We start from the raw sequence: 11,386 nt of genomic DNA, 5'->3' as shown, positions 1-11,386 counted from the left end.
GTGCTTTGTATCTTCGACGTAAAAACAAGTTTTGGACTTCCACACAAAATTACTTCTTTAGTTATTTTATGTTTAAGGAAGTGTGTAGGTCACATTCTGTATCATACAGCTATGAAAGTTATATATTTAGAACCACCTGTTCAATTGGAATCCAGCGACGTCTGTGTCTTCAGTGTGCTAGAACTGTCTAGGTTTTTGTGTTCTGACTTGTAAAACAGGATGAATAAAATAAAGTAATGTAAACATAGCAGTATTACCAGGAAGCTCTACATTTGTTTTAAAATCACACTAATATTGTTAAAACTGGCCTCAGGTTATTGAGAGTTCTGATTTAGGATTTACCCTCGGAGCAAGGTTGTTTTATCATGTGGTTTCATTCGGGTCTCTATTTAAAAATAACACTATCTTTGGCAGGAGAAAGACCAGACTCAGAGGAACCAGAGCCAGGGACGTCCAAACCAGCAAGACGACACCAGTGCTCCCACTGTGGAAAGAGTTTTAACCAGAAAGCACACCTGAAACAACATGAGAGAATACACACAGGAGAGAAGCCTTACCACTGCTCCCAATGTGGAAAGTGTTTCAACCATTCAGGGAAGCTGGAACAGCATGAGAGAATACACACAGGAGAGAAGCCTTACCGCTGCTCCCAATGTGGAAAGTGTTTCAACCGGTCGGGGAATCTGAAACAACATGAGAGAATACACACAGGAGAGAAGCCTTACCACTGCTCCCAGTGTGGAAAGTGTTTCAACCAATCGGGGAAGCTGAAACGGCACGAGAGAATACACACAGGAGAGAAGCCTTACCACTGCACCCAATGTGGAAGGTGTTTCAACCACTCGGGGGCGCTGAAACAGCATGAGAGAATACACACAGGAGAGAAGCCTTACCACTGCTCCCAGTGTGGAAAGTGTTTCAACCATTCAGGGAAGCTGAAACAGCATGAGAGAATACACACAGGAGAGAAGCCTTACCACTGCTCCCAATGTGGAAAGTGTTTCAGCCATTCAGGGAAGCTGGAACGGCATGAGAGAATACACACGGGAGAGAAGCCTTACCACTGCTCCCAGTGTGGAAAGTGTTTCAACCATTCGGGGATGCTGAAAGAACATGAGAGAATACACACAGGAGAGAAGCCTTACCACTGCTCCCAGTGTGGAAAGTGTTTCAACCATTCAGGGAAGCTGAAACAGCACGAGAGAATACACACAGGAGAGAAGCCTTACCACTGCTCCCAATGTGGGAAGTGTTTCAACCAGAGAGTACACCTGAAACAACATGAGAGAATACACACAGGAGAGAAGCCTTACCACTGCTCCCAATGTGGAAAGTGTTTCAACCATTCAGGGAAGCTGGAACAGCATGAGAGAATACACACAGGAGAGACGCCTTACCGCTGCTCCCAATGTGGGAAGTGTTTCAACCGGTCGGGGAATCTGAAACAACATGAGAGAATACACACACAAAAAAAAGCTCTGTAATGGAAAATGTTAATTGTTTGTGTGTCCACATAACTGAGTATGTGACTAACCTTATGAAACTGTCCTATTATCTCCTGTTCTTGGGAGTATCATCCTGTGTTGCAAACCAATTTGCACCTGTGTCCTTGTATGAATAAAGTCCCTCCCAGGAACAGGAAACTATAAAGATATGTGCTCATCACCCAATGCTTCAGGAATTCAGACTGTCTACACTGCGCTGTGTAACTCTGTTATTCTCTCTGAATCTTGGTTTGACTTGGACTCCAGCAGATCCTTATTTTATAATATCCACCACAACTCTCCCACGGATTGCTATTTATCATTGTCTCAATGAAGAGTTCTTTGTTTTACTTTCCTGGGGGCATTTACAAGCCTCCCACTGGTTGAATAAAGGTTTTTTCCCGTTTTTTTCTGGAGGGAAGATCAGGTTAATATTGCGGAAAGAATGTTGCTTCCAATGTAATTGTCTGCATCATTTCCAATCCCCCATATTTTTTGGTAAATATATATATCCATACACGCATGCATATATATACACATATATACATACACATACCTGTATAGACATACATACTTTTTAAAGAATATACCTTTATTATTATCCCCCGCAAACCCTTCCGCCGATCCCCCAATTGGAGTAAACTAATAAACACTTCTGCTTCTACCTTCAATCCATACATCTTATACACACTCTACAGACACAGTGTACTTTACAATAGTTCTCTCTTGTTTGTTCTTAGTCCTTCCTCTATTTCTGATGTCCATCCAGTTTGATTTCTATTTGTAACTGTGCTATTTCACAAAAGCTCCGAACCTTTATACATTCTACAGATCCCTTATGCCCTACATTGTTTATCTTGTTATTAGTCCCACCCTTCAGCTCCACTCAACCCCTCCCATCTGTCTCTCAACATCCATTTCGGATTTCTACTTGCCATATATTTTTCAACTGTGCTGTGATGCTTCACAAAATAATTGAACCTTCCTATTCTCATAGCTTCTACAGATTGTAAATTAAAAATAAACATTTTTGCTAAAATAATGATTATATTATTGATTGATTGACTATGGCTTTTCAAATCACCCAGTATTGCTATCTGTAGTGTTAGTTCTAGGCAAATGTTGCAATTCTTCAGCCATTCCTGGACCTGTGACCAAAAATGAGCTACATATGGACAATACCAAAATAAATGATCTAATGACTCTGCCTCCTCACAGCAGAATCTGCAGAGCTGGGAAGATTGTATCCCCCATATATATATATAACATTCTATTAGTTGCAAGAATTTTGTATCGTAATTTATATTGAAAAATGTGAAGTTTTGAATCCGGTGTTGTTTTGTGTATCAATTCATAAACCATGTGCCATGGAATGGGTACATCGAACATCTCTTCACAACCATTTTGCAATTTATATGGCACAGCTGTCAGTTTTTTGGTCCTTAAATGAAATTGGTGAATGTTTTTATTTATCACACTTTTCTTTAACCATTTATGTTCTTTAATACAGGGCCGACATACAAGCTCCTTACTTTTATCCCCTTCTACTTGCCTCTTCCATTTTTGTGGTAATGCTGCAATTAATTGGTTGTAATTTTGGGTAGAGCAGACATGTCCATATGTCTGTGTTAGCTGCATGTGTGACATAACTCCCCCAGTCCTATTTATGATGTCATTCACTAAATTGATACCTTTTTTTTAAATGTCTTCGATAAAAACAGTTTTTTTAATCAATTAGTATATTTGAATTTAACCACAATATTTGTTGTACTATTTATTTGTTGAATAAACGTTGTTACCCGATTGATGAGATTATTATGGGTGAGAGCAATTAATATTTTATTTGTCAAATGGCAACCAAGCATCGGTCATCATGTCACCAGAATAAGACCCTCAAAATGTATTGGAAAGGAGCATCAAGCTCATCACATGTAGTTTCACCACCCTGTGAAGTTCATAACTTATTTCATCTGTAGCCTAATAAACTACATGGGTTCCCGAATCGTAGTGGGGGAACCACACAACATATCATCACGTTACTCCAAGTTAACTAAGATGTGATGGTTATTATAAAAATATTTGCGCATAAAGGAGTTTCCACAGCCATTTCTCGCTTCCAACATTTTTACTGACACAAAAAGACAAACAAATTGTCAAACGAAGTAACAAAATGTCGCCATGTACAAGCATATCCTGTTTCCATCAGCCGGGTCATTACTTTTGAAATGGTTGGATCAATATCCACCTTCATGATGTGGATGAAGCCTGATTTGGAATGTCTGAGTAGTTCTATATGATGTCATAATACACCCCTCTGATTGTGATACATTTGCTCCATTGTTTCCATGTCAGTTGGTTTCCCACTCTGATGATTTATATCTGACAGAGGGGCTTTAAATGAATAGTATGGTGACATCTTAGTGTGTCTTGAAATAGGATTATTAATCATAAACTCCTACTGCAACAATACACTGCAGCTTTGACATCAAGAAGAGAATGGGCTGATGGGTGGTGGTGCTACTCTATAGGTAAGGCTGTCCAATATGAATGTTCAATACACACAATAAACAAATTGTATATATTTATATTCCAGACTCTGACATTCCTCGTTCTACCATTTCAATAATTCTAAATCCTTAAAATAAATAGTAGGGAAAATAAGTAGGTCACACAAATGACTATTTCTAAACAAAGATAATAGACAAGTAGAATGGGAGAGGTTTCTTATACTATCTATATTTACTCAGTGAAGAGACTCCGGGGACGGTGATGAAGGCTGTAGGAATGAAGATCAGACAGTGAAGAGACTCCAGGGACGGAGATGAAGGCTGTAGGAATGAAGATCAGACAGTGAAGAGACTCCAGGGACGGAGATGAAGGCTGTAGGAATGAAGATCAGACAGTGAAGAGACTCCAGGGACAGTGATGAAGGCTGTAGGAATGAAGATCAGACAGCAATTCTGGTCCTGTGGTCAGGTGGGGGAGTGGTCGATCCAGACAATGATTGTGAGGAAGCAAGCGGGGAACAGGCTCCTTTCTACTACTATTCTGGGGTCTGGATACATGCCAACAAAGACTACAACTGCTTCAAACAATGGGAGAGGCTACCATTGACCACCACACTTTCTTTCATAACCAGGAAGCCCATGTTGAGCCATCAGTGTTCTCACTATGGAAGAGGGAGCAGGAAGACGTCATCCAGGGACAAGGACAAAGGTGCAGCACTGGTGTTAGTAGCTGATGACAGAAGTGACAGCCTGGACACAAAACAAAGTTTGGCGCGATCAGTGTTGTTGAGCAGAGAATCAACCAGATTGATTCACAGTCAGTGTTGTTGAGCAGAGAATCAACCAGATTGATTCACAGTCAGTGTTGTTGAGCAGAGAATCAACCAGAGAATCAACCAGATTGTCCAAGTTGAAGTTATTCAGGTGCATAATACATTTGATATGTTTAATTCTGTTTTATTCAATTAGAATAATTTACTCTGAATGAGAACAATCACATCTGTGAGCTTTATGCATTATAACATCGATTGATGACGTTGACAGATTTGTAGTAAAACCAGGGTTGGAGTAAAATCCATTTAATTTCCAGTCAATTCAGAAAGTAAACCAAATTCCACATTTTCCTAATTGAAAACCATAGAAGAGAATTGAAATTTTCAGTTTACTTCCTGAATTTACTGGAATATTCTAAAATTGATTAAATTGGGAGGTTTTCCTCATGAATCTGCACAACAACACCCTATAATGACGAAGCAAAAACAGGATTTTAGAAATGTTTGCAAATGCATTTAAATATTAAAACTGAAATATCACATTTAAATAAGTATTCAGAACCTTAACTCAGTGCTTTGTTGAAGCACTTTTGGCAGTGATTATAGCCTCAAGCCGCCTTGGGTATGACACTACAATCTTGGCACCCCTGTATTTGTGGAGTTTCTCCCATTCTTCTCTGCAGATCCTCTCAAGATCTGTCAGGTTGGATGGAGAGCGTCACTGTGCAGCTATTTGCAGGATTTCTTCAGAGTTGTTCGATCGGGTTCAAATCCGGGCTCTGGCTGGGCCACTCGAGGACATTCAGAGACTTGTCCCAAAGCCACTTCTATGTTGTCTTCGCTGTGTGCTTAGGGTCGTTGTCCTGTTGGAACGTGAACCTGAGGTCCTGAGTGCTCTTGAGCAGGTTTTCATCAATTATCTCTCTGTACTTTGCTCCGTACATCTTTCCCTCGATCCTGACTAGTCTCCCAGTCCCTGCCGCTGAAAAATATCCCCAATAACACCATGATATTGCCATCACCACGATTCACCGTAAGGATGGTGCCAGGTTTCCTCCAGACCTGACGCTTGGCATTCAGGCCAAAGTGTTTAATCTTGGTTTCATCAGATCAGAGAATCTTGTTTCTCATGGTCTGAGAGTCCTTTAGGTGCCTTTTGGCAAACTCCAAACAGACTTTCATGTGCCTTTTACTGAGAAGTGGCTTCCGTCTGGCCACTCTACCAAAAAGGCCAAATTGGTGGAGTGCTGCAGAGATGGTTGTCCTTCTGGAAGGTTCTCCCATCTCCACAGAGGAACTCTTGAGCTCTGTCAGAGTGACCATCGGGTTCTCAGTAACGTCCCTGACCATGGCCCTTCTCCCCCAATTGTTCAGTTTGGCTGGGCGGGCCAGCACTAGGAAGTCTTGGTGGTTCCAAACTTTCCATTTAAGAATGATGGCGGCCACTGTGTTCTTTAGGACCTTCAATGCTGCATATTTTCTTAACACTTATTTTTCTTATCTACGTTGTTGGTTAAGGGCTTGTCAGTAAGCATTTCACGTTAAGATCTACACCTGTTGTATTCAGCGCATGTGACAAATAATATTTGATTGTAACTAAATATGAAGTATGTCAGTTTCAATGTTACGGTCTTTGATTCAATTATATGTTTGAAACTCAAGCTGTGTGTGTTTATCTGCGTCATTCCTTGATCATTCCTTGTGGTCCTGTAGCTCAGTTGGTGGAGTATAGTGCTTGTTAAACCAGGGTAGTGGGTTTGATTCCTGGGACCACCCATATGTAAAGTATTTGCACACATGACTGCAAATCCCTTTGGATAAACATGTATGCTAAATGGCAGATATATCCACTGATTATACCAAAAAATTGGAACAACTTCCTAATATGGAGTTGGACCCTCCCCTTTTCCCCTCAGAACAGCCTCAATTCATTGAGTTATGGACTCTTCAAGCTGTCGAAAGTGTTCCACAGGGATGCTGGCCCATGTTGACTCCAATGCTTCCCACAATTCTGTCAAGTTGGCTGGGTGTCCTTTGGGTGCAGTGGGGTCTCCTCAGAGGAGGAAGGGGAGAACCATCGTGCTCAGTTATTTTCAGAAAAATAAAAATGGCAAAATATTTAAAAGTGGTCCTTTTTAGATGAAACCATACTAAATATAATCACGTCACCAAATAATTTATTAAAACATACTATTTTGCATCCTCCTCTGGGTACATTGACTTCAATACAAAACCTAGGAGGATTATGGTTCTCAAGGCTTCCATAGACTTACACAGTTATTATGACAACTTCCGGAGGACATCCTCCAACCCATCAGAGCTCTTGCAGCATGAACTGACATGATGTCCAACCAATGAAAGGATCAGAGAATGAATCTAGTACTGAAAGCATAAGCTACAGCTAGCTAGCACTGCAGTGCATAACATGTGGTGAGTAGTTGACTAAAAGAGAGAAAAATACAATAGTTGAACAGTTTTGAACAAATTATTTCATTCCAAAATGAAGGAGAAGCGAGAGAGAGATATTTCGTCATTTATTTTCCACTTTCAGTTTCACTTACTTAGCTAGCAAATGCAGCTATCTAGTTTAGTCTACTCAAACACTTGGCTCAAACAAAGGGATGCTATGTTAACTAGCTGGCTATGACTATCCAACACAACACTGGAACTCTTCCAAGTCAAGGCAAGCTTTTGGTTTTACTAATTTATTGCCACTGGGACCCGCCAAGGTAAGTGCTAAACTGCTTACTGACTGTACACTGTAACGGTACTGCATGATTGTAGCAGGTTTACTAACGAGTTAGTTCTATTAGCTCTGTTGACTATGATGTTATTTTAGCTAATATGGTGACAACAATGTAAGCTGTGTGTAGCAGTTATGAAATGGTTTGGCTTGGAAAGGAAATATATGGAAATATAAGTATTTATTAATCATCTACATATTCAAATCAAATCAAATCAAATTTATTTATATAGCCCTTCGTACATCAGCTGATATCTCAAAGTGCTGTACAGAAACCCAGCCTAAAACCCCAAACAGCAAGCAATGCAGGTGGAGAAGCACGGTGGCTAGGAAAAACTCCCTAGAAAGGCCAATACCTAGGAAGAAACCTAGAGAGGAACCAGGCTATGTGGGGTGGCCAGTCCTCTTCTGGCTGTGCCGGGTGGAGATTATAACAGAACATGGTCAAGATGTTCAATGTTCATAAATGACCAGCATGGTCGAATAATAATAAGGCAGAACAGTTGAAACTAGAGCAGCAGCACAGTCAGGTGGAAGTTGAAACTGGAGCAGCAGCATGGCCAGGTAGACTGGGGACAGCAAGGAGTCATCATGTCAGGTAGTCCTGGGGCATGGTCCTAGGGCTCAGGTCAGTTGAAACTGGAACAGCAGCATGGCCAGGTGGACTGGGGACAGCAAGGAGTCATCATGTCAGGTAGTCCTGGGGCATGGTCCTGGGGCATGGTCCTAGGGCTCAGGTCCTCCGAGAGAGAGAAAGAAAGAGAGAAGGAGAGAATTAGAGAACGCACACTTAGATTCACACAGGACACCGAATAGGACAGGAGAAGTACTCCAGATATAACAAACTGACCCCAGCCCCCCGACACATAAACTACTGCAGCATAAATACTGGAGGCTGAGACAGGAGGGGTCAGGAGACACTGTGGCCCCATCCGAGGACACCCCCGGACAGGGCCAAACAGGAAGGATATAACCCCACCCACTTTGCCAAAGCACAGCCCCCACACCACTAGAGGGATATCTTCAACCACCAACTTACCATCCTGAGGCAAGGCTGAGTATAGCCCACAAAGATCTCCGCCACGGCACAACCCAAGGGGGGGGGGGGGGGGCGCCAACCCAGACAGGATGACCACAACAGTGAATCAACCCACTCAGGTGACGCACCCCCTCCAGGGACGGCATGAGAGAGCCCCAGCAAGCCAGTGACTCAGCCCCTGTAATAGGGTTAGAGGCAGAGAATCCCAGTCGAAAGAGGGGAACCGGCCAGGCAGAGACAGCAAGGGCGGTTCGTTGCTCCAGAGCCTTTCCGTTCACCTTCCCACTCCTGGGCCAGACTACACTCAATCATATGACCCACTGAAGAGATGAGTCTTCAGTAAAGACTTAAAGGTTGAGACCGAGTTTGCGTCTCTGACATGGGTAGGCAGACCGTTCCATAAAAATTGAGCTCTATAGGAGAAAGCCCTGCCTCCAGCTGTTTGCTTAGAGATTCTAGGGACAATTAGGAGGCCTGCGTCTTGTGACCGTAGCGTACGTATAGGTATGTACGGCAGGACCAAATCAGAGAGATAGGTAGGAGCAAGCCCATGTAATGCTTTGTAGGTTAGCAGTAAAACCTTGAAATCAGCCCTTGCTTTGACAGGAAGCCAGTGTAGAGAGGCTAGCACTGGAGTAATATGATCAAATTTTTTGGTTCTAGTCAGGATTCTAGCAGCCGTATTTAGCACTAACTGAAGTTTATTTAGTGCTTTATCCGGGTAGCCGGAAAATAGAGCATTGCAGTAGTCTAACCTAGAAGTGACAAAAGCATGGATTAATTTTTCTGCATCATTTTTGGACAGAAAGTTTCTGATTTTTGCAATGTTACGTAGATGGAAAAAAGCTGTCCTCGAAATAGTCTTGATATGTTCTTCAAAAGAGAGATCAGGGTCCAGAGTAACGCCGAGGTCCTTCACAGTTTTATTTGAGACGACTGTACAACCATTAAGATTAATTGTCAGATTCAACAGAAGATCTCTTTGTTTCTTGGGACCTAGAACAAGCATCTCTGTTTTGTCCGAGTTTAATAGTAGAAAGTTTGCAGCCATCCACTTCCTTATGTCTGAAACACATGCTTCTAGCGAGGGCAATTTTGGGGCTTCACCATGTTTCATTGAAATGTACAGCTGTGTGTCATCCGCATAGCAGTGAAAGTTTACATTATGTTTTCGAATAACATCCCCAAGAGGTAAAATATATAGTGAAAACAATAGTGGTCCTAAAACGGAACCTTGAGGAACACCGAAATTTACAGTTGATTTGTCAGAGGACAAACCATTCACAGAGACAAACTGATATCTTTCCGACAGATAAGATCTAAACCAGGCCAGAACATGTCCGTGTAGACCAATTTGGTCTACCAAAAATATTCATATTGAGCTTCTACGTCTGTGTACAGGAACGTATTATTTGGAAGAGAAAATATATCAGCTTATTGTTAAATAATTATGACGTTCTTTCCAATACAAAAAGTGTAGTAACTATTGTTTCCAAACTGCGTTACCCACTCCAGTCAGCAGATGGCGATGAGCGTCTTTCAGGTGACTCTTCTTGCGTGACGTATAATGGACTGGACGGACGCTTCTTCAGGAACAACAAGTTCCAACTCTTTCAACCCCTCTTTCAACCACGTCGGTAGCTTGCTAGCCAACATACGTTTTAGACCATGTTAATGTACATTAGCTAATCTCAGTGTTTTAAACAAGTTTCGCTTGACGTATCAACTGGTTCAATTTGCAAACGTGTTAAAGATTGATACTGAGCCTAGCACGAGGCTAGTCGCTAATGCTAGCTAGCTAGCTAGCTAACATCCCTGACCATGAGCTCACTAAACTACTCCTCCCTTGCTAATGAAGAGGGGGTCGGCTGTATGGAGAAAGCATCTTTCAGAATGAAAAAGGAGGAAGAGGAGGCTGTTATAGTAAAGGAAGAGAAAGAACCGTTTAGAGAGGAAGAGGATGCTATCTCAATAAAGGTGAAGGAGGAAGACGTTTTGGGAGTGAAAGAGGAGACAGAATATCAGATGAACACCAGAGAAAATATATCTGCTCATTGTTAAATTATTATGACGTTTTTTCCAATACAAAAAGTGGAGTAACTATTTTGTCCAAACTGCGTTACCCACTCCAGCCAGCAGATGGCGAGGAGCGTCTTTCGGGTGATTCTTCTTGTGTGACGTGTAATGGACTGGACGGGACGCTTCTTCAGGAACAACAACGCGGCTACTCTTTCAACCACCTCGGTAGCTTGCTAGCCAACATAAAAGTGAAAGATTGACGCTTTAGACCATCTTAATGTACATTATCTAATCTCAGTGTTTTAAACACAGTTCTGTTGACGTATTAACTGGTTAACTGTAACCTAATTTGCAAACTTGTTAAAGCTGGATGCTGAGCCTAGCACTAGGCTAGTCGCTAATGCTAACTAGCTAGCTAACATCCCTGACCATGAGTTCGTTAAAGTACTCATCCCCTGCTATAGAAGAGGAGGTCTGCTGTTTGGAGAAAGAAGCTCTGGCAATGAACATTGAAGAAGAGGATGAGGTTACAGTGAAAGAAGAGAAAGAAGCTTTTAGAATGAAAAGGGAGGAAGAGGAGACTGTTATAGTGAAGGAAGAAGATGCTGTTATAGTGAAAGAACATTTCAGAATGAAAAAGGAGGAAGAGAAGGCTGTTATAGTGAAGGAAGAAGATGCTGTTATAGTGAAAGAACATTTCAGAATGAAAAAGGAGGAAGAGGAGGCTGTTATAGTGAAAGAAGAGAAAGAACCGTTTAGAGAGGAAGAGGATGCTATCTCAATAAAGGTGAAGAAGGAAGACATTTTTGGAGTGAAAGAGG

General features: G+C 41.8%; 1 protein-coding gene across 1 annotated transcript; it reads left to right on the top strand.

Annotated features, from left to right (window-relative positions):
* Positions 1-530: 530 nt before the first annotated feature.
* On the top strand, positions 531-1,529 carry LOC116364989 (zinc finger protein 135-like; the record flags this gene model as incomplete). Its single annotated transcript, XM_031817769.1, has 1 exon — positions 531-1,529. A coding segment is annotated over one exon (954 nt), but the record flags the coding sequence as incomplete, so codon positions are not given.
* Between the last annotated feature and the right edge of the window lie 9,857 nt (positions 1,530-11,386).

Source organism: Oncorhynchus kisutch, unplaced genomic scaffold (genome assembly GCF_002021735.2).
Source record: "Oncorhynchus kisutch isolate 150728-3 unplaced genomic scaffold, Okis_V2 scaffold1144, whole genome shotgun sequence".
Lineage (NCBI taxonomy): Eukaryota > Metazoa > Chordata > Actinopteri > Salmoniformes > Salmonidae > Oncorhynchus > Oncorhynchus kisutch.
This window is presented reverse-complemented; position numbering and strand designations above follow the sequence as displayed.